General features: G+C 35.7%; 1 protein-coding gene across 1 annotated transcript; it reads right to left on the reverse strand.

Moving 5' to 3' along the window:
• Positions 1–920: 920 nt before the first annotated feature.
• Positions 921–24656, reverse strand: LOC142234072 (zwei Ig domain protein zig-8-like). The gene is made up of 5 exons (XM_075305155.1): positions 24461–24656; positions 15520–15730; positions 15171–15298; positions 7797–7965; positions 921–1274 (listed from the first exon to the last, which is right to left on the reverse strand). The coding sequence occupies exons 1-5, from the start codon at positions 24512–24514 to the stop codon at positions 1036–1038; spliced, it is 801 nt and encodes a 266-aa protein (XP_075161270.1). The 5' UTR covers positions 24515–24656; the 3' UTR covers positions 921–1035.
• Positions 24657–24913: the final 257 nt, after the last annotated feature.

Consider the following 24913-nt stretch of genomic DNA (forward strand, 5'->3'; position numbering starts at 1 on the left):
CATATAAGTCTATATCGGGCGAAAGATATATATGAGAGCTATATCTCAATCTGAATCGATTTCAATCAAATTTGGCACACCTGACTATAGTACTTATTGTTCTCCTGGTGAAAAATTTCAACCAAACCAGGGTAAAACTCTGGCTTCTGGGTCCACATAAGTGCATATCGGGCGAAAGATATATATGGGAGTTATATCTAAATCTGAACCGATTTCAGTCTACATTTGCACACTTGACTATACGAGCAAGTGTTATGTTTGTGCAAAATTCCAAGCAAATCAGGGTAAAACTCTGGCTTCTGGGTCCACATAAGTGCATATCGGGCGAAAGATATATATGGGAGCTATATCTAAATCTGAACCGATTTCAATAAAATTTTGCACACTTAACTATACGAGCAAGTGTTATGGTTGTGCAAAATTCCAAGCAAATCAGGGTAAAACTCTGGCTTCTGGGTCCATATAAGTGCATATCGGGCGAAAGATATATATGGGAGCTATATCTAAATCTGAACCGATTTCTTCCAAAATCAATAGGGTTCTATTCTGACCCAAAACAGGAACTTGCGCCAAATTTGAAGGCGATTGGTTTTAAACTAGACTTTGATCACAAAAATGTGTTCACAGACAGACAGACATGGCTAGATCGACTCAGGGGCCCACCCTGAGCATTATTGCCAAAGACACCATGTGTCTATCTCGTCTCCTTCTGGGTGTTGCAAACATATGCACTAACTTATAATACCCTGTTTCACAGTGTGGCGCAGGGTATAAAAAAGAGCACAACATGACAAAAGGGTAGCGAACAAATGCAAAACTAAATATTAGCGGCATCACAAAAAATGTGTTCACTTTAGTATTGGGGGAAAATTCACTTTAGCATCACTATAAGCCTATGTTTGAAATCCATTTAAATACTATTGTGTCAATTTCAATTCAATTGAAATTAATTTCGTTTTCACTTTATTTGAATTATTTTACATTAGGTTTAATTCAATTTATATATAATTGTATGTATCTATTTATAAACTATATTCAGGTTTTTCGAGGAGTAATGGCTCTCGATGGGCTGACCCTCTCTCGAGTAGGTTGAGATTCATTTGTGGATTTCGTTGTGTAAATACTGGTGGTCTGTTTTCGATTTAGTAATGTTTTTAATCGCACGTCACTAAGTTTATAGAATAACTGTTGAATCATAATTAGGAGTCCCAGTCTAAGCCATGAAATTAATAAGCGATTACAGCAATCCGTTTGCATTGCCTCGGGGTGTTCACCTGAAAGGAAATGAGAAAAATTTTATGGTAAATATTTTATATGTAATTAGATAAATTTAGTATTTCAATATTCATAATAACAATACGAGTACTAGTAATGTTCTATTGATGTAATCGCGAAAATATTTTCAAATATACCCAGCACCATTGGGAGAGTATAGAAAAAACGTAAATACGGCGGAAAGATCGACCAGGTCGAATCTTATGTAACCTCCACCATGGATTGCGTACAAAGTTCTTCTGAAAACTATCATCCACAATCTAATTATATGGCTTGTGGGAACAATTAGCGATGACAAACATTTTTCTAACATTGTCTTCTAAATTGTATGTAATCTATGCTATCATAACCAAATGCCTCAAAAAATGATTATGAACCGATATGGACCAGTTTTACCATAACATATATATAGAACCAAATTTTAACCGGATCAAGTGAAATTTGTTCGAATATGAGGCTTCCGAAGTTAAAAACAAAGCAGAGAGGGTTCGGTTTATTTATATGAGGGCTATATGAGTATATAATTATGGACCCATATGAAACAATTTTTGTATGGTTGATAGATAGCATATATACTACTAACACCCCATATGTCAAGGTGTGTGGGAATTCAAGTCAACCTAATTATACCCTGCGCCACACTGTGGAACAGGGTATTATAAGTTAGTGCATATGTTTGTAACACCCAGAAGGAGACGAGATAGACACATGGTGTCTTTGGCAATAATGCTCGGGATGGTTCCCTGAGTCGATATAACCATGTCCGTCTGTCCGTCCATCCGTCCGTCCGTCTGTCCGTCTGTCCGTCCATCCGTCCGTCCGTCCGTCCGTCCGTCTGTCCGTCTGTCCGTCCATCCGTCCGTCCGTCCGTCCGTCTGTCTGTGAATACATTTTTGTGATTAAAGTCTAGGTCGCAGTTTAAGTCCAATCGACTTCAAATTTGGCACATATTCCTGTCTTGGGTCAGAATAGAACCCTATTGTTTTTGGAAGAAATCGGTTCAGATTTAGATATAGCTCCTATATATATCATTCGCCCGATATGCACTTATAATGATCCAGAAACCAGAGTTTTATCCCGATTTGCTTGAAATTTTGCACGAGGAGTACAATTGGTAGTATAGTCGAGCGTGCAAAATTTGATTGAAATCGGTTCAGATTTAGATATAGCTCCCATATATATATTTTGCCCGATATGGACTTATATGGCCCCAGAAGCCAGAGTTTAGGCCCAATTTGGTTAAAATTTTCCACATGGAGTACAATTAGTAGTGTAGTCAAGTATGCTAAATTTTATTGAAATCGGTTCAGATTTATATATAGCTCCCATATATACCTTTCGCCCGATATTGACTGATATGGTCCTAGAAGCCAGAGTTTTGGCCCAATTTGGTTGAAATTTTGCACTAGAAGTACAATTAGTAGTGTAGTCATGTGTGCTAAATTTGGTTGGAATCGGTTCAGATTTAGATATAGCTCCCATATATATCTTTCGCCCGATATGAACTAATACGGTCCCAGAAGCCAGAGTTTTACCACAATTTGGTTGAAATTTTGCACAGGAAGTAGAATTAGCATTGTTGCTATGCATGCCAAATTTGGTTGAAATCGGTTCAGATTTAGATATATCTCCCATATATAGCTTTCGCCCGATTTACACTCATATGACCACAGAGGCCAATTTTTAACTCCGATTTAGTTGAAATTTTGCACAGGAAGTAGAATTAGCATTGTTGCTATGCATGCCAAATTTGGTTGAAATCGGTTGAGATTTAGATATATCTCCCATATATAGCTTTCGCCCGATTTACACTCATATGACCACAGAGGCCAATTTTTAACTCCGATTTAGTTGAAATTTTGCACAGGAAGTAGAATTGTTGATATGCGTGCCAAATTTGGTTGAAATCGGTTCAGATTTAGATATAGCTCCCATATATATGTTTTTCAGATTTCGACAAAAATGGCCAAAATACCAACATTTTCCTTGTAAAATCGCCACTGCCTAGTCGAAAAGTTCTAAAAATGACTCTAATTTTCCTAAGCTTCTAATACATATATATCGAGCGATAAATCATAAATAAACTTTTGCGAAATTTCCTTAAAACTGCTTCAGATTTAAATGTTTCCCATATTTTTTTACCAACATTGTGTTCCACCCTAGTGCATTAGCCGACTTAAATTTTGTGTCTATAGATTTTGTAGAAGTCTAACAAATTCTGTCCAGATCGAGTGATATTTAAATGTATGTATTTGGGACAAACCTTTATATATAGCCCCCAACACATTTGACGGATGTGATATGGTATCGAAAATTTAGATCTACAAAGTGGTGCAGGGTATAATATAGTCGGCCCCGCCCGACTTTAGACTTTCCTTACTTGTTTTTGATTTGAGATTGAGTAAATCAGTGTTGTCAGTATTGGGGGTTTCCTTAAATTGGATATATTTTTTCGTGGCTGGAGGCGAATTTTTTGAACAGGGAGAATTTCTACACTGAATAAAATATTGTTGTGAGGTCAAAGATATCATGTAATATAGAGACATGATATCTTTGACCTCACGACAATATTTTTTTCAGTGTATTCTAATGTATTCTAATATAAAGTTTTTTTCCTTGTCCAAAAGTCGATAAACTTTTCAATGAAGTCGTACTGTCCTTATAATTAAATGATTTCACTTTAATATGGGTATCATAACAGGAAAGAAAAAATGTTTGGGCTAAGGTCGACTTTACTTTAATAATTCAGAAAAATTCTTTAAATTTGACTATAAAATTGTGCCTGTGTATGTCCAAAATTTTTTGTTGATGAGCATTGAGACTACAGACGGATTGAGGATTTTTAGGCGGCCCAAGCCCTCATTAAAAATGTTTTTCTTTCATTTTCGTTCATAAATAAATGGTGATTAAACACCCATTTATGTTAGCAGAGCCTATTTGTTTTTATACCCACCACCATAGAATGGTAATGGGGGACATAATAAGTTTGTCATTCCGTTCGTAATATGGTCGGAAATCGATATTTCGATAAATATAAATTATATATATTCTTGATCAGGGAGAAATTCTAAGATGATGTATGCATGTCCGTCTGTCTGTCTGTTGTAATCACGCTACATCCTTCAATAATGGAGCTATCGTCTTAAATTTTTGCACATATTCGTGTTTTGTTTGCAGGCAGGTCAAGTTCGAAGATGGACTATATTGCTCCAAGTTTTGATATAGTCCCCATAAAAACCGACCTCCCGATTTGGGGTCTTGGCATATAAAAACCGTAGTTTTTATCCAATTTGCCTGAAATTGGATATCTAGAGGTATTTTAGGACCATCAAAGAGTGTGCCGAAAATGGTGCCTATCGGCCCTTGTTTTGCTATAGCCCCCATACATACCGATTTCCCGATTTTGCTTCTTGTGCGTCTAGAAACTGTATTTTCTATCCGATTTGCCTGAAATTGAAAATCTGGAGGTATTTTAGGACCAAAAATTGGTGTGTCGAAAATGGGGTGTATCGTTCCATGTTTTGGTATAGCCCCCATATAGACAGATTTCCCGATTTTACTTCTCGGCCATCTAGAAACTGTACTTACAATCCGATTTGCCTGAAATTGGAAATCTAAAAGTATTTTAAGACCAAAAATTGGTGGGTCCAAAATGGGATGTATCGTTCCATGTTTTGGTATAGCCCCCATATAGACCGATCTCCCGACTTTACTTCTCGGTCGTCTAGAAACTGTACTTACAATCCGATTTGCCTGAAATTGGAAATCTAGAGGTATTTTAGGACCATAAAGACGTATGTGGAAAATGGTCCGTATCGGTCCATGGTTTGGTATAGCCCCCATATAGACTGATCTCCCGATTTTACTTCTTGGGCGTCTAGAAACTATATTTACAATCCGATTTTCCTGAAATTTTAAATCTAGAGGTATTTTGGGACCATAAAGAGGTGTGTCGACAAGGGTCAGTATCGGTCCATGTTTTGGTATAGCCCCCATATGGACCGATTTCCCGATTTTGCTTGTTGTGCGTCTAGAAACTGTATTTTCTATCCGATTTGCCTGAAATTGAATATCTAGAGGTATTTTAGGACCAAAAATTGGTGTGTCGGAAATGGGGTGTATCCATCCATGTTTTAGTATAGCCCCCATATAGACCGATCTCCCGACTTTATTTCTCGGTCGTCTAGAAACTGTACTTACAATCCGATTTGCCTGAAATTGGAAATCTAAAGGTATTTTAGGACCAAAAATTGGTGTGTCGAAAACGGAGTGTATCGTTCCATGTTTTGGTATAGCCCCCATATAGACCGATCTCCCGATTTCACTTCTCGGCCGTCTAGAAAATGTACTTACAATCCGATTTGCCTGAAATTTGAAATCTATAGGTATTTTAGGACCATACAGAGGTATGTCGAAAATGGTCCGTATCGGTCCATGTTTTGGTATAGCCCCCATATAGACTGATCTCCAAATTTTACTTCTTGGCCTCTAGAACTCGTACTTTTTACCCAATTTGTCTGAAATTTGAATTCTAGAGGTATTTGAGGAACATTAAGAGGTGTTTCGAAAATTGTGAGTATTGGTCCATGTTTTGGTATAGCCCCCATATAGACCTACCTCCAGAATTTATTTTTTTGGCTGCTACAATCTGTAGTTTTTATCCACTTTGCCTGAAAATGTAAATGTACTGGTATTTTAGACCCTCAAAAATCTGTATCGCATTTATTTAAACCGGTCCATTATGTAAGACATTGATATAGACCGATTTCACTTCTTGAGGGTATAGCAGGCGCACTGATCATAAAAATTACTTGAAACTAAAAGTAAAATTGCCAGATTGTACTCCTCGTAATCATTTAAATAATGGCGGTAAACATCTAAAGATTAAAGATTTCAAATCAAGGCTTTATTTTATCATTTACACGATATGTTTATGATTTCTCTAAAACTCAAAAAAAAATTGTTCTGATCTGATCCAGAAGCTGATCTAGTCTTCATAGGTAGAATCATTAAGTTTATCTTCGGGAAGCGTACTGATTGAACTGATCTGCTTGGGAGAATATCTGTCATCACACTCCCTGAAATTCTAAACCGCTACGACGGAGAGATTCCAAAGTAAACTATATTTGATTCATGGTGGTGGGTTTTTAAGATTCGGCCCGGCCGAACTTACTACTTATATACTCGTTTAATAATTGCATAATTATTGGAGATGTTTGTGAGGTCTTTGAATTTAAATTGGGAATTTTTGGGGATGTAAATATCCTATTTTAGTGACCAGCCAGCCAAAAAAAATATTTGGAACACTGAGGTGAAAGATGAAAGGGAGGAGTAAAAGGGGTCGTCTTAAAACTAATACCAATCCAAGAATTTCGATTTACTCCTGATTTTCTTCGCAAAAACGAATGGAGACTTATTCCACATAGAGAAAAGTAACGAAGATCCAGACAAGGAAAACAAAAAAAAAGTAGAATTTTTTGGGGGAAAAAGGGTAGTTGAAAATGCATCTACGCATCTGACAAGAACGTATTTCGTACTCTATCGATATATCGATAATACCAACTAAGAAACCCGACACACATTACTTTGAGGTGGACCACCACGTAGGTGCTTGACCCCTTCGTCTACCGTGTCTGTGTCCAGACCGTAGCTTTGCCATGTGTCCACATCCTTCCGTGCACATTCCTTCTCACTCCACAGTGTGAGACAGAATGTCCGCGTTTATAAAGGTCGCGATGATGTTCCAATGCCGTTCGTCTGCCATCATCTTTTCTATCAGGTTCCGCTCATCAAATTAGGATTGTTTGAATAATTCTGAATTTATTTCGTTGAATATGACGGATGATAGCGAATGAGACAGAGCTATAATAAATATTTACGGAAATCGGAAAATAATGGCAAAATTCGACACAAATTGTTTGGAACTTTCTATGCGTTTTTGGGGGGAAATTAAAATTTGATTGTAGGATATAGGTTTTCTGTATAAACAACGTATAAAAATTTTAAACGGATCGTATGATAATCGGTTTATATTGGGGCTATATGTAATTATAGACCAATTTTCGCAAGGTTGTTGGACAACGTCTCCTACTATCACGGATCAGAGGATAAAATAACTATTTCTTTCTCAGTTGTGATTATCGTCACATGCCCGCCTTGCATACACAAGGTCGTGGGTTCGATTCCTGCTTCGACCGAACACCAAAAAGGTTTTCAGCGGTGGATTATCCCACCGCAGTAATACTGGTGACATTTCTGAGGGTTTCAAAACTTCTCTAAGTGGTTTCACTGCAATGTTGAACGCCGTTCGGACTCGGCTATAAAAAGGAGGTCCCTTGTCATTGAGCTTAACATGGAATCGGGCAGCACTCAGTGATAAGAGAGAAGTTCACCAATGTGGTATCACAATGGACTGAATAGTCTAAGTGAACCTGATAAATACATCGGGCTGCCACCTAACCTAACCTATCGTCACAATATTTATGACAAAATCAATGATTTCATTCTCATATGTTACTTACCACTCAGTACATGGACTCTTACACTGGCCATATCAGCATTCGAGGGTGCACAAAAATACGTTCCAGAATCAACTAAATTTGCATTTTGCAGAAGCAAATATGATGTGGTGATGTCGCCTTTTTCGGTAACCACTGATACTCCACCCCTTGTTGAATCATAATTAATGAGCTGAAATAGAAAGAGGAAATAAATCCACGTTATCTACTGTAGCAGCAGATGTACATATTCTTTTAGCCTAAGGATATAAAGAAACCAGAAGTAAATATTTATACCATTTCATGGACCAAGAAAAAAAAATGGAAATTGTTTCACAAACATTTCATTTAAAGAGCATCCAGGGATTCTTTATCCATTTTTTTTTCAACCACCAAGTTTCAGAAATTACGCTATCTCGACGTTTTAAGTGGAAATTAAAATTTTGAAGAATTACATGGCGCACAAACAAGAAACCGATTAAAAATTGAAATAAAAATAAAGGTTCTAAAAAATAACGCCCCAAAGAGAAAATGAAAGAATACCCTAGAAAATTGTGCATTTCACCACTTCACCCTTCACCATTACTGTGGTACAGGGTATAATAAGTTTGTGCATTTGTATGTAACGCCAAGAAATAGTGGTCATAGACCCATCTTTTAGTATACCGATCGGCTTAGAATTAAATTCTGAATGGATTTAGCGATGTCCGTCTGTCTGTCCGTCCGTCTGTCTGTATATGTAATTTTGTGCACAAAGTATAGATCGCAATTTAAGTCCGATCGTGCTCAAATTTGGCATAGGGCCGTTTCTTGGGACAGAGACAATCGCTATTGGTTTTGGAAAAAATCGGTTCAGATATAGATATAGCTGCCATATATATTTATCCCCGCTTTGGTCATAGTTAGCGTGTTTATCAACCGATTTTCTTGAAATACCGTACATCCAAATATTTTATGAATCTCGAAAATCCCGCAAAATATCAGCCAAATCGCTTCAGAAGTAGATATAGCTCCCATATATATCTTTCGTCCGATTTAGACTCATATGACCACAGAAGCCAAAGTTTACTACCGATCTTCGTGCAATTTTGCACAGAGGGTAGAATTGACATTCTACCAATGCTTGGTAAATATGATTGAAATCGGTTCAAATTTAGATATAGCGCCCATATATATATTTCTTCCGATTTGAACTTATATGGCCACAAAAGCCAGAGTTTTGCCGTGATTTGCTTCAAATTCTGCACAAGGGGTACATTTAATAGTATTGTTAAGTGTGTCAAGTTTTGTTCAAATCGGTTCAGATTTAGATATAGCTCACATATATATCTTTCGCCCGATTTAGACTTATATGGCCTCAAAATCCAGTGTTTTGCCGTGATTTGCTTCAAATTTCGCACAAGGAGTACGTTTAGTAGTATCGGTAATTGTGCCAAATTTGGTGGAAATCGGTTCAGATTTAGATATGCCTCCCATATATATCTTCCGTCCGATTTGCACTCATATGACCGTGGGGGCCACAGTTATACTCCCATTTACCTGAAATTTCGCATAGCAGAATTATTATCCTAACTATACATGTCAAATTTGGTCAAAATCGGTTCAGATTATATATAGCTCCCATTTATGCGTACACCAGAGTTGGGGAAATATGGTAGACTGTTACACATTTTAGACCCATTTTCAATGGAAGTTTCCTCCAATTAACTGGACAGCGTTAGCCGATTTAAATTTTAATTCTAGAGGTTTTGTAGAAGTAAAAAAATTGTCTCCTTTATATAGCTTCCAGCAAATGTGAAGTAGTTGAAATGGTAACACAAATTTTGGCCTACATAGGGGTGAAGGGTATAATATAGTCGGCCCCGCCCGACTTTAGACTTTACTTACTTGTTTTTATTTTTATTTCTAGGACCGAATATGTGTGTGTCTGTGTCGAACCATGTTTTGGCTAGACCGATCTCCCGATTTAACTCCTTGGGCTTCTAGAAACCGTAGTTTTTATCCGATTTGCTCGAAAATGTAAATATACTGGTATTGTAGAATCTCAAATATCTGCATCGCGTTTTTTTTACCGGTCCATTTGGTAAGGCATCGATATAGACCGATTTCTCTTCTTGACGGTACACCCAAAGAAAAAATATTTTCCTCTGGAATGAAAGTTTAGACAAACGAAATTCCCCTTTCGTATAAAGTATTTTCGTTTAGAGCAAATTATCCGAATTTTTGATTACAGATTTAAGATTTAAAATCAAATCGTTATTTCATCGTTTGCATTATTTCATCTCTAAAACTCAATCAAAAATGGTCCTTCTAAATCCAGAATCTGATCTGGTCTTCATAAGTAGAATCTTTAAATTTATCTTCGGGAAGCGTACTGGTTGAACTGATCTGCTAGAGAGAATATCTGCACGCAAAGAAAAGAATGTTTGGAAAACGTGTACCGAAAACTTTTTTCTTTTGTTAGAGTTTTTTGAATTGCTTCGAAAATGTTAAACGTTCATCACAAAAAAAATCGTTTGTTACAAAATTTTTATTTTTTCAATAAAAAAAGTTATTTTTGAAACAACAACACAGTCCATTTCCTTTATATTAAACACTGTTCTTTTCTGACTTTAGGTCTTTAATAATACACATTTTACAGTTCAAAATGTAATATACTACAATGTAATGTTGAACATTTTTTCGGAATCTTCCGAACATATCTGGAAAATATGTAAAAAAAAAAAAACAAAAAAAAAAAACTTTGGTCGAAGCAGGGATCGAACCCACGACCCTTGACATGCAAGTCGGACGTAGCAACCACTGCTCCACGGTGCCAAACTAAATGTTTGTTTCTGTTAAATAAACTTTGTTTATTCGGTTCGTGGGCGCCGCAAGCTATGCTATATAAATATAACTTATATGGATAAATATCTATTGATGACCATAACAGGTACATAGCTCAGTGGTTAGTGTGTTGGCTTACGGTTCGATTCTCCGTCCAGGCGAAAGGTAAAAAAATTAAAATTTATAAAATCGTATAATTTCTTCTACATCGTTGGTATTACAGAAAAAGGTGTTAAGAACTAAAAAACCTCGTGGATGTCAGAAAGATGTGAGGAAAAATTCAATTAGCGAGAAAACAATGTTTTTTTTTTTTGAGTTAGTCTTTATGAAATTGTTTTTACATCCTGGAAAAGAATTCACGTTTATCACAAAAAGTATATACTTTTCTACCAAATACACTTATTTACAGGGAAAAGCAAATGAGAAACGAACTTTGTTTGTCTAAAATTTCGTTTGGGAGCAAAGAATTATTTTTTTGCGTGTGTTATCAAATTCCCTGAAATTCTATATATTATCAAGTTACCAGCTACCGCGAAGAGTTTTCAAAGTAAACTATTATATTTGATTCAAGGTGGTGGGTATTTAAGATTCGGCCCGGCGGAACTTACTATTATATGTAATTGTTCAGAATTATTAAACCTAAGTTGACCCATATAAACGGACCCTCAGATTTGGCTTGCGAAGCCTCTAAGAGAAGCATATTTCATCCGATCCGGCTGAAATTTGGTACTTAGTGTTGGTATATGGTATCTAACAACCATGCAAAAATTAGTCCACATCGGTCCATAATTACATATAGCCCCCATATAAACCGATCCCCAGATTTGGCTTGCGGAGCCTCAAAGAGAAGAAAATTTCATCCGATCCGGCTTACATTTGGTACATGGTGTTGGTATATGGTCTCTAATAATCATGCAAAAATTGGTCCACATCGGTCCATAATTATATATAGCGCCCATATAAACCGATCCCCATATTTGGGTTGCGGAGCCTCAAAGAGAAGCAAATTTCATCCGATCCGCCTGAAATTTGGTACATTATATTGGTATATGGTCTCTAACAACCATGCAAAAATTGTTCCACATCGGTTCATAATTATATATAGCCCCGTATAAACCGATCCCCAGATTTGGCTTGCGAAGTCTCCAAGAGAATCAAATTTCATCCAATCCGGTTGTAATTTGGAACATGGTGTTAGTATATGATCTTTAACAACCGTGCCAGAATTGGTCCATATCGGTCCATAATTATATATAGCCCCCATATAAAACATTCTCCAGATTTGACCTCCGGAGCCTCTTGGAGGAGCATAATTCATCCGATCCGGTTCAAATTAGGCACGTGGTGTTAGTATATGGTCGCTAACAACCATACCAAAATTGGTCCAATCACACAAAAATTGGTCCATATCGGTTCATAATCATGGTTGCCACTAGAGCCAAAAATAATCTACCAAAATTTTATTTCTATAGAAAATTTTGTCAAAATTTTATTTCTAGAGAAAATTTTGTAAAAATTTTATTCGGTTCATAATAAAATTTTCATCATTGTCAAAATTTTATTTCTATAGAAAATTTTGTCAAAATTATATTTCTCGAGAAAATTTTGTAAAAATTTTATTCGGTTCATAATAAAATTTTCATCATTGTAAAAATTTTATTTCTATAGAAAATTTTGTCAAAATTTTATTTCTATAGAAAATTTTGTTCAAATTTTATTCGGTTCATAATCATGGTTGCCACTCGAGCCAAAAATAATCTACCAAGATTTTATTTCTATAGAAAATTTGTCAAAAGTTTATTTCTATTGAAAATTTTGTTAAAATTTTATTTCTATAGAAATTTTTGTCAAAATTTTCTTTCTATAGAAAATTTTGTCAAAATTTTATTTCTATAGAAAATGTTGTGAAAATTTTATTTCTATAGAAAATTTTGTTAAAATTTTATTTCTGTAGAAAATTTTGTAAAAATTTTATGTCTACTTTGTCAAACTGAATTATATACGTATTGGATCGATCTTTTTTGATTTAATATATACCACGTATGGACTTACATACAATTTAGAAGATGGTGTTAGGAGGCTTTAAGATACCTTGCCATCGGCAAGCGTTGCCGCAACTTAAGTAATTCGATTGTGGATGGCAGTGTTTAGAAGAAGTTTCTACGCAATCCATGATGGAGGGTACATAAGCTTCGGCCTGGCCGAACTAACGGCCGTATATACTTGTTTTTTTTTTTTTTTTTTTTTGAGTTAGTCTTTATGAAATTGTTTTTACATCCTGAAAAAGAATACATGTTTATCACAAAAAGTATATACTTTTCTTCCAAATACACTTCTTTACAGGGAAAAGCAAATGAGAAACGAACTTTGTTTGTCTAAAATTTCGTTTGGGAGCAAAGAATTATTTTTTTGCGTGTGTTATCAAATTCCCTGAAATTCTATATATTATCAAGTTACCCGCTACCGCGAAGAGTTTTCAAAGTAAACTATTATATTTGATTCAAGGTGGTGGTTATTTAAGATTCGGCCCGGCCGAACTTACTTCTATATGTAATTGTTCAGAATTATTAAACCTAAGTTGATCCATATAAACGGACCCTCAGATTTGGCTTGCGAAGCCTCTAAGAGAAGCATATTTCATCCGATCCGGCTGAAATTTGGTACTTAGTGTTGGTATATGGTATCTAACAACCATGCAAAAATTAGTCCACATCGGTTTATAATTATATATAGCCCCTATATAAACCGATCCCCAGATTTGGCTTGCGGAGCCTCTAAGAGAAGCAAATTTCATCCGATCCGGCTGAAATTTGGTACATGGTGTTAGTATATGGTCTCTAACAACCATGCAGTAATTGGCCCATATCGGTCCATAATTACATATAGCCCCCATATAAACCGATCCCCAGATTTGGCTTGCGGAGCCTCTAAGAGAAGCCAATTTCATCCGATCCGGCTGAAATTTGGTACATGGTGTTAGTATATGGTTTCTAACAACCATGCAAAAATTGCTCCACAGCGGTCCATAATTATATATAGCCCCCATATAAACCGATCCCCCGATTTGGCGTGCAGAGCCTAAGAAACGAAAAGTTCATCCGATCCGGCTGAAATTTGGTACATGGTGTTGGTATATGTTCTCTAATGACCATGCAAGAATTGGTCCATATCGGTCCATAATTATATATAGCCCCCATATAAATCGATTCCCAACAACAACACAGTCCACTTCGTTTATATCAAACACTGTTCTTTTCTGACTTTAGGTCTTTAATAATCTTCCGAACATATCTGGAATATATGTAAAAAAAAAAAACAAAAAAAACTTTGGTCGAAGCAGGGATCGAACCCACGACCCTTGACATGCAAGTCGGACGTAGCAACCACTGCTCCACGGTGCCAAACTAAATGTTTGTTTCTGTTAAATAAACTTTGTTTATTCGGTTCGTGGGCGCCGCAAGCTATGCTATATAAATATAACTTTTATGGATATTTATCTATTGATGACCATAACAGGTACATAGCTCAGTGGTTAGTGTGTTGGCTTACTAAGTGCATGGTCCGCGGTTCGATTCTCCGTCCAGGCGAAAGGTAAAAAAAATTTAAAAATTTATAAAATCGTATACTTTCTTCTACATTATTGGAATTACAGGAAAAGGTGTAAAGAACTAAGAATTTTTTTCCAAATTTTACTTCTATAGAAAATGTTGTCAAAATTTTATTTTGTCAAAATTTTATTTCTATAGAAACTTTAAACTTAATTATATACGTATTTAATCGGCCTTTTTTAGTTTAATATATACTACGTATGGACTACCTTGTAATTTAGAAGACGGTGTTAGGAAGTTTTAAGATACCTTGCCATCGGCAAGTGTTACCGCAACCCAAGTAATTCGATTGTGGATGACAGTCTTCAGTAGAAGTTTCTACGCAATCCATGGTGGAGAGTACAAAAGCTTCGGCCTGGCCGAACTTACGCCCGTATATACTTGTTTGTTTTTTTACATTATAGTTTTTGATATTAACAAATTAAGTACAATAGTTTTTTTCTGTTTTTCCATTATGTAGTATTAAAATCATAATATTAATATCAATGGTGGTGAAAATTTTCCGATTCAGCCCGGTTTAAATTATGGCCATAATTACTTCTTTATATCAAAAGAAATTTTAAATTTCCACCACATTCGCAGCACATATTATCATATTAATATTGTGAAAGGCTGTTTTCGAACAAAATTGTTATATCCTATCAATAGTTTAGTCGGTCCAATTTAATTACTTGTTTATATCCAAAGAAATTAAATTTTCTATACAGCTTTAAGGGAAGATGGTCGAGCACTTTGAGCACCTATTATATAATAATCAGCAAGACTCTTTAAACTTCCTTTGTTTTGGAATGTTGAACAAAAGATTATAAATGATGTTAATTATGTATGGGATTGTCCAAAGGATGAAAAACAAAACAACAAAAAAGAAGAAAAACAGACTCGAATTACTGATGCTTCACGTCAACGAGAAGCAAGCAAGCAAGCAGGGAGAAGCACGTATGGGGTATATTGTAACGTAAATTACCTCCTCATGATGATACCAAAATACATAGGCAGGTGGCTCCAGGCAAAATTTCACTGTGCACGTAAGATTTATGGTGCTCCCCTTGTTGACATGGAGGTCAGGTGCACCAATGATGCTGGCACTTGGCACTATTATTGTGCCACATTGACCAAAAATATAGGTTATTATTGACGTAGTTGAGGCATTTAATTTGTAGATAATTGTTAAGGTTCCATTACATACGTTAAGACGGTAAGGTGGAGAAAAAATGAAACAGAAGAAAGACAATAAAGCCGACTTAGTGAAATACACATTTTAAATAGAATATGCTTTTATTAGTTATTTGTGAATCCCCCATCATATCACTTACCCATAATATTTAGATTGACGAAATAACTTTGCACCGGCTGTGTTGAAATTTGGCATTCATATATTCCAGCATCTCGTTTTTGAGCTGATTTGATTTGCAGTATCCAATCACCGACATCAGTTTGATGGATAACTTGAAAACGCAGATCGGATGTATAGGCATAAGTACCCACTGTTAAGATATGCATATCTCGATGACGTACCCATGAAACCTAAAAGAAAAAATCAAATAATTTAAGATATAAGAATAGAATGTTGGCCATTTCATTTCAAAATATGGTTGCTGAAATGTAATGGAACAAGGTGAAGCTCTACACAACAAAAAATATTGGAAATAAGGTAAAATTTTAGAATCAGTTTGGATTTAGTCGAATTTGATAACTTTGCCATGTGTTATAATCTTCAAATGGTCGACATTCTCTTTGGTAGTTTTTAGTTTCAACATTACTGTTTAAAATGCCTAACGTTCTGACGATTATATTTTTATCAAGTCTTGCCAAATTATGGATGGGAAAGATTCAAGGCATTAATTGCTAAAAAAGTAGTCGTGAAAACAAGTTGGGCTTCGGCTTGAAAACTGAACATAGTACCTACCGTTGGGATATTAAGCAAATAGTTTGAAGTAAAATCTCAGTAAGTATTTTTGACATTTTTATACCCTCCACCATAGTATGGGGGTATATTAACTTTGTCATTCCGTTTGTAACACATCGAAATATTGCTCTAAGACCCCATAATGTATATATTCTTGGTCGTAGTGAAATTCTGAGTCGATCTGAGCATGTCCGTCCGTCTGTTGAAATCACGCTAACTTCCGAGCGAAACAAGCTATCGACTTGAAACTTGGCACAAGTAGTTTTTATTGATGTAGGTCGGATGGGCCATATCGGTCCACTTTTACGTATAGCCCCCATACAAACGGACCCCCAAATTTGGCTTGTCGATCCTCTAAGAGAAGCACGTTCCATCCCATCCGTCTGAAATTTTGTACATGGTGTAAGTATATGGTCTCTATTAACCATGCCAAAATTGGTCCACATCGGTCCATAATTATATATAGCCCCCATATAAACTGATCCCCCGATTTGGCTTGCGGAGCCTCTAAGAAAAGCAAATTTCATCCGATCCGGCTAAAATTTGGTACATGGTGTAAGTATATGGTCTCTAACAACCATGCAAAAATTGGTCCACATCGGTCCATAATTATATATAGCCCCCATATAAACTGATCCCAAAATTTGGGTTGCGGAGCCTCTAAGAGAAGCAAATTTCATCCGATCCGGTTGAAATTTGGTACATGGTGTCGGCATATGATCTCTAACAACTATGCAAAAATTGGTCCATATCGGCTGGTGGAGCCTCTTGGAAGACCAAAATTCATCTGATTCAGTTGAAATTTAGTATGTGGTGTTAATATATGGCCTCAAACACCAATGCAAAAATTGGTCGAAATCGGCCCATAGTAATGTTATATATAGCCCCCATATAAACTGATCCCCAGATTTGACCTCCGGAGCCCCTTGGAAGAGTAACATTCATCCGATTCGGTTGAAATTTGGTACGTGATGTTAGTATATGGTATCCAACAACCATGCAGGAATTGGTTCATATCAGTCCATAATTATATATAGCTCCAATCCCCAGATTTGACCTCCGGTGCCTTTCGGAGAAGCAAAATTCATCCGATCTGGTTGAAATTTGGTACGTGGTGATACCAATATGGTCCATATCAGTCCATAACCATATATAGCCGCCATATAAACCGATCCCGAGATTTGGTTTTGGAGCCACCTAGAGGAGCAAATTTCATCCGAGTCAGTTGAAATTTGGTACATTGTACTAGTATATGGCCGTTAACAACCATGCCTAACTAGGTCCATATCGGTCTATAGCTATATAAAGCCCTCAGATAAATCGATCCCCAATCACACAAAAATTGCTCCGTATCAAGTTCATAATTGTATTTAGTCCACATATAAGTGACCCCCATATTTCCATTCTGGCTCTCTACGTACTGTGCATTCGTAATTTTTTGTAGACTTACCTATACATAACTTTTTTGTCTAATTTATACCACGTATGGACTAACTAACAATTTAGAAAACGATGTTTAGAAGTTTTAAGATACCGGAATTAATTCGATTGTGGATGACAGCCTTTCGTAGAAGTTTCTACGCAATCCATGGTGGAGGGTACATAAGATTCGGCCTGGCCGAACTTACGGCCGTATATACTTGTTTTAACTCTTATACAGGTATATGACGTTTACAACTTTTTGACAGTAGAAAATCCCAAAAAAATTATACTGGGACCATCACTGATCCAGAGATTTTGGTGACCATTTTGCCGTAGAAATGAAGGGAGGAATGTTCTCTTTATATGAGTATTGGTTAACGCGTGTTGAATGCTATGGTTTCCTGTTGGAATGTCCATGGTCTGCGGCCGTACATGTTTGTCAGCCGAAGGCTTTTAAACGTTCTTTAGGATATTATCCCGATAATATTCCGCATTTATCTTGACCCTATGATGAATACTAGCGGATAGCGACCATCGGCCATTATGTTACATCAGTCCAGTATTCGGCTTTTTGTGCGATCTAATTTCTTCTTTCCATCGTACCCTTCCTTTTATTCCAAGAACTCTGTCTTGTCCTCTTCACCCATATATTTAACTCGTTGTGCCCAGTATCTGTAGGCTTTCTCAGTCGAATTTACTTTCTTGTTTAAGGCTACTCCTAAGTATTTTCTTTTATCAGCGTTTGAGTGCTGGTGGCCGTCATTGATCGGCTTGATATAACCTACACCCGTTGGTGTAGCTAATAATTTTGTCATCATTGAAATTTCTCTCTCAAAACTTTTAAGTCGAAAAGGTAGCGGGATTAGTAAAATTATACGTACTTAAGTTTTTGTCATAATGAGCAAGTAATTGAAGTAGAAAATTAAAAAAAAAAAACGTGCTTAGATGAGTAAAGCCAACATCCATTTTGAGAGTTGAATAAGCTACCCAGACTCAGCCACAGATATGTAAATAGCGTTGGTATAGCTAATCATATTCCCTAAAGGTCGACACCATGTCGCGCATTGTAATGCGATAATAATAATTCAATTTAAATAAACTAAATATTTTGTATTGTCTCTTTGGGGCATTCCCATTCAAATTTCAGCACAAAATTTTTATTGAGAATACTCATAACAAATTCGTTTATGGTTAGATTTTTGTTTCCAATAATTTTTCATTAATGCTACTGAAAATAATTTGTATAATAAACAAGTAAGTAAAGTAGAAAGTCGGGCCGACTATATCATACCCTAAACCACACCTATTAGTAAACATAAGCATTTGTAGAGTATCATTGGTATAGGTTTTGAAGATAAACAGCATTTCCATATTTAAGAACATTAAGGGGTACATGTTTATGGGAGTCTTGACACAATCTGGGCAGAAATGTCTGATGTAAGGAGCTATAGTTTATTTTGCACCTACAGAGTTAGTATGTCACAAATATTGAGTCCATTATTAAAAAAAGGAAAGCGCTCAATTAGTTGTGGGTAATAAATCCAAATTTGTAAAAATCGGCAACATTATTATGTAAGAGCTACATGTAAGTGTAAATACGATCGGCTAGTACAATAAAATTTTAAATTTGAGAAACATTGGATAATAAATAACAGTATTATGGCCAAATTTTGGAAAATCGAGCGATGCATATATATGGGAGCTATATCTAAATCTGAACCGAGTTCGATGAAATTTTGCAGGCTTGAAGGGCGATGAAAAAGATTATTTTTTGCCAAATTTGGTGACGATCCGTTTGTAAAAAATCGCAACGTAACTCCATTTGTCAAAATCGGGCGATACATATATATGGGAGCTATATCTTAATTTGATCCGATTTCTTCCAAATTCAATAGCGTTCGTCCTTGTACCCAAAACACAGTCTGTAACAAATTTCGTCAAAATCGTTTAATAATTGCGACCGGAATCCTGTGAACAACAAATACCTGGACAGACGGACGGAAACCAAGCGCTAGATCTACTCAGAAGGTGATTGTGAGTCGATCGGTATATGCTTTATGGGGTCTAAAATCAATTTAAGGAATTTTCATTCTTTTTTCCGATATATTAATACCGCAATTCATGTAGAAACAAATGACAGTTTAAAAATCCAAGTAAAACAAGTAAGGAAGGTCTAAAGTCGGGCGGGGCCGACTATATTATACCCTGCACCACTTGGTAGATCCAAATTTTCGATACCATATCACATCCGTCAAATGTGTTAGGGGCTATATATAAAGGTATGTCCCAAATACATACATTTAAATATCACTCGATCTGGACAGAATTTGATAGACTTCTACAAAATCTATAGACTCAAAATTTAAGTCGGCTAAGGCACTAGGGTGGAACACAATGTTAGTACAAAACAAGTAAGTAAAGTCTAAAGTCGGGCGGGACCGACTATATTATACCCTGCACCACCTTGTAGATCCACATTTTCCGATCGGGGCAAAATTTGCTAGACTTCTATAAAATCTATACACTTGGTTTATAAATTAGGCAATAAACATGAATTTCACTAATTTAGAATAAAATCAAACAATATTAATATTTTATTTCTATTTATTGTGTATGCTCTTAATTATTGATATTGGACTTATATTGCGACCTAGACTTTGATCACAAAAATGTGTTCACAGACAGACGGACGGACGGACGGACAGACGGTCATGGTTATATCGACTCAGGGAACCACCCTGAGCATTATTGCCAAAGGCACCATATGTCTACCTTGTCTCCTTCTGGGTGTTACAAACATATGCACTAACTGATAATACCGTGTTCCACAGTGTGGCGCAGGGTATAAATATGGGAACTCGAATTAATTTCAATTCCTAAATTTAACAACATAACTAAAATCTTAAAATTTTTGAAAGACACATCATTGTATCATTATCTATAAAACAAAGAATTATCCATAATTACAAAGTATAAATGTAATAAATACACCTTGTGAGCTTAAGACCTTAGTTGTCATAGCCATTAAGCCATTTAAGTTATCAATTTCAATTGTAACTTAATAATGAATAAATAAATAAATAAATATGGGAAATATTTAAATCTGAAGCAATTTTAACGAAACTTCGCAAAAGTTTTTTTATGATTATCGCTCGATATATATGTATTTGATGATAAGGAAAATTACAGTCCTTTTTACAAGTTTTCGACCAAGCAGAGGCGATTTTAAAAGGGAAAATGTTGGTATTTTGACCTTTTTTGTCGAAATCAGAAAAACATATATATGGGAGCTATATCTACATCTGAACCGATTTCAATCAAATTTGGCACGCATAGCTACAATGCTAAATCTACTCCCTGTGCAAAATTTCAACCAAATTGGGCCAAAACTCTGGCTATTAGAACCATATTAGTCCATATCGGGTGAAAGATATATATGGAAGCTATATCTAAATCTGAACCGATTTCAATCAAATTTTGCACACTTGACTATACGACAAAATGTTATGTTTGTCAAAATTTCAAGCAAATCGGTATAAAACTCTGGTTTCTGGGTCCATATTAGTGCATATCGGGCGAAAGATATATATGGGAGCTATATCTAAATCTGAACCGATTTCTTCCAAAATCAATAGGGTTCTATTCTGACCCAAATTAGGAACATGTGCCAAATTTGAAGGCGATTGGACTTAAATTGCGACCTAGACAGACGGACGGACATGGTTATATCGACTCAGGAACCCACCCTGAGCATTATTGCCAAAGGCACCATATGTCTACCTTGTCTCCTTCTGGGTGTTACAAACATATGCACTAACTGATAATACCCTGTTCCACAGTGTGGCGCAGGGTATAAATATGGGAAATATTTAAATCTGAAGCAATTTTAAGGAAACTTCGCAAAAGTTTTTTTATGATTATCGCTCGATATATATGTATTTGATGATAAGGAAAATTACAGTCCTTTTTACAAGTTTTCGACCAAGCAGAGGCGATTTTAAAAGGGAAAATGTTGGTATTTTGACATTTTTTGTCGAAATCAGAAAAACATATATATGGGAGCTATATCTAAATCTGAACCGATTTCAACCAAATTGGGCACGCATAGCTACAATGCTAAATCTACTCCCTGTGCAAAATTTCAACCAAATTGGGCCAAAACTCTGGCTATTAGAACCATATTAGTCCATATCGGGTGAAAGATATATATGGAAGCTATAGCTAAATCTGAACCGATTTCAATCAAATTTTGCACTCTTAACTGCGCTAATAATTGTACTCCTAGTGCAAAATTTCAAACAAATTGGGCCAAAACTCTGGCTTCTAGGACCATATTAATCCATATCGGGCGAAAGATATATATAGGAGCTATATCTAAATCTGAACCGATTTCAATCAAATTTTGCATACTTGACTATACGACAAAATGTTATGTTTGTACAAAATTTCAAGCAAATCGCTATAAAACTCTGGTTTCTGGGTCCATATTAGTGCATATCGGGCGAAAGATATATATGGGAGCTATATCTAAATCTGAACCGATTTCTTCCAAAATCAATAGGGTTCTATTCTGACCCAAATTAGGAACATGTGCCAAATTTGAAGGCGATTGGACTTAAATTGCGGCCTAGAATTTGATCACAAAAATGTGTTCACAGACAGACGGACGGACGGACGGACAGAAGGACATGGTTATATCGACTCAGGAACCCACCCTGAGCATTATTGCCAAAGACAATATGTGTCTATCTCGTCTCCTTCTGGGCGCCGCAGTGTGTCGCAGTGTATAAAAAGATTTCTTAATTAAAAAGAAAATTAAAGCAAAGTTTAAAAAATCCTCAAAGTATATCTTAGACTATATTTAAAGCGTTTTTATCTTAAATCTAAAAATTCAATATTTCAGTTAATTTAATCATTTTTAATTCCCTAATAATACTGTGAATGTGTCATTTTCGTGATATTTCAATTAAAAGATTAATGGGATCAATTAATTTCGTGATTGAATCCGATTTTTTTTGTGAAAGAATACATTCCATTTGATCTTGTTTGCATGTGGTGTACGATCCGATTAAAAACAAAAGTGGCTTCGATATCTGCTTTGTTTATCTGACAAAGTTTTTAAATACCTTTGCAATTTCAAGCCAATTCTATAAAGATTTCGGTGTCTATATGCTCAATAAGTTAATTTGACAGGTTGATTTACATGGGTGCTATATTAAAATATGGACCTATACAAACCATATTGGACCCAAAACTTCTAGCATTGGAGATTTCAAGAAAATCGAATGAAGATTGCATTTTCTACACATTCTGGAAATCAAATCTAGAGATCGGTCTTTATGAGGGAAACCATAGATCAATATAAACAAACCTAGGTTATAGAAGGTGACCCATGGACAAGTCCTTACTAATATGGCGCTCTATCTCAAGTCGTGTATCAATGTAATAGTGTACGTCTATTCACTTTTTGTATACCATACGCCACACTGTGGAACAGGGTATTTTTATAAGTTAGTGCATATGTTTGCAACACCCAGAAAGAGACGAGATAGACTCATGGTATCTTTAGCAATAATTCTCAGGGTGGGTCCCTGAGTCGATCTAGCCATGTCCGTCTGTCTGCGAACACATTTTTGTGATCATAGCCTAGGTCGCAGTTTAGTCCAATCGAATTCAAATTTTATACAAGTTTCTGTTTTGGGTCAGAATAGAACTCTATTGATTTTGGAAGAAATCGGTTCAGATTTAGATATAGCTCCCATATATATCTTTCGCACGATATGCACCTATATGGCCCCAGAAGCCAGAGTGTTACCCTAATTTACTTGAAATTTTGCACAAGGAGAACTATTAGTAGTTCAGTCAAGTGTGCTAAATTTTATGGAAATCGGTTCAAATTGAGATATAGCTCCTATATATGTCTTTAGCCCGATTTGCACTAATATGACCACAGAGGCCAAAGTTGTACTCTGATTTACGTGAAATTTTGCACAGGGAGTAGAATTAACATTCTGACTATGCTTGCTAAATTTGGTTTAAATCGGTTCAAATTTAGATATAGCTTCCATACATATCTTTCGTCCGATTTAGACTCATAGACCAAAGTTTTACCCCGATTTACTTGAAACTTTGCACAGGGAGTAGAATTAAGTTTCTGGATATACATGCCAATGTTGGTTGAAATCGGTTCAGAGTTAGATATAGTTCCCATATATATCTTTCCCCGGATTTTCCGTCATATGACCACAGAGGCCAAAGTTGTAGTCCGATTTGTACAGGGAGAAGAATTAACATAGTAACTAAGCATGTCAAGTTTGGGTGAAATCGGTCCAGATTTCGACATAGCTTCAACATATATATGTTTTTCCGATTTGGGCAAAAATGGCCAAACTAGCCACATTTTCCTTATTAAATCGCCACTGCTAAGTCGAAAACTTGTAAAAATTACTCCAATTTGGCTATACCTCTAATATATATCTAACTACCGATAACTTATAAATACACTTTTGCGAAGTTTCCTTAAAATTGGTTCAAATTTAAAAGTATCCCATAAATTTTTACTAACATTATGTTCCACCCCAGGGCATTAGCAGACTTAAATTTAAATTCTATAAATTTTGTAGAACTATGACAATTTTGTTCAGATCTGATCAGATTTAAATATATGTATATGGGAACATAAACCTTTATATATAGCACCCAACTCAGTGGTTTTGCTATCGAAAATGTGGATCTACAAAGTGGTGTAGGGTATAATGTAGTCGGCCCCGCCCAACTGTAGACTTTCCTTACTAATTTTTGAAACAATTTCGATTGCTTTTATAGAATTATCACTGAATTGGGGATTTGTTCAGGAAATTTACTCACTCATTGGTTTTAGTTAAAAGTTCTTATATCCTTCTGCTATGTTTTTCATCATTTCTTACCGTTTTGTTACCCAAATTCAGTACACGACATTGCAGGTGAACAGTTCTGCCCATCAGACCACTGATATTATTCGGCTTTGTTGGATCGAAGTAAGGCTCTGTCCATGGTGGATGAGTGTATAAAGGTAGAGTAGATCTTGATTTAAATTCCTCGGTAATGTCATTTCCTTTGGGTAATGCAACATCGGCTTTTATGCAATCTAAAAGTATAGGCAAGCAAAATGCACAAATATGAGATTGGGTCCTCTATAATAATTTAAAAAAAAAAGTATTTATTTAAATATTCCCACGGATGGAAAATGTACCTCTGAAATTCTTAAAAAAATATACATATATTAAAAAAAAGTATACATATATTTAAATAAAATAACATAAAAATTATATTTAATTGGGAAGGAATTGGTTTTTAATTTGGTCATGAGCATTATTAAGGTCGGGCAACACAACCGAATG

Source organism: Haematobia irritans, chromosome 4 (assembly GCF_050003625.1).
Source record: "Haematobia irritans isolate KBUSLIRL chromosome 4, ASM5000362v1, whole genome shotgun sequence".
Taxonomy (NCBI): domain Eukaryota; kingdom Metazoa; phylum Arthropoda; class Insecta; order Diptera; family Muscidae; genus Haematobia; species Haematobia irritans.

Coding starts and splice junctions, on each gene's coding strand:
- LOC142234072 (XM_075305155.1), bottom strand. CDS start 24,514: ATGGGCAGAACTGTTCACCTGCAATGTCGTGTACTGAATTTGGGTAAC. Junction 7,966..15,170: donor TTTGGTATCATCATGAGGAG/GTAATTTACGTT, acceptor TTTCTATTTCAG/CTCATTAATTATGATTCAAC. Junction 1,275..7,796: donor AAGAGTCCATGTACTGAGTG/GTAAGTAACATA, acceptor ATTTCCTTTCAG/GTGAACACCCCGAGGCAATG.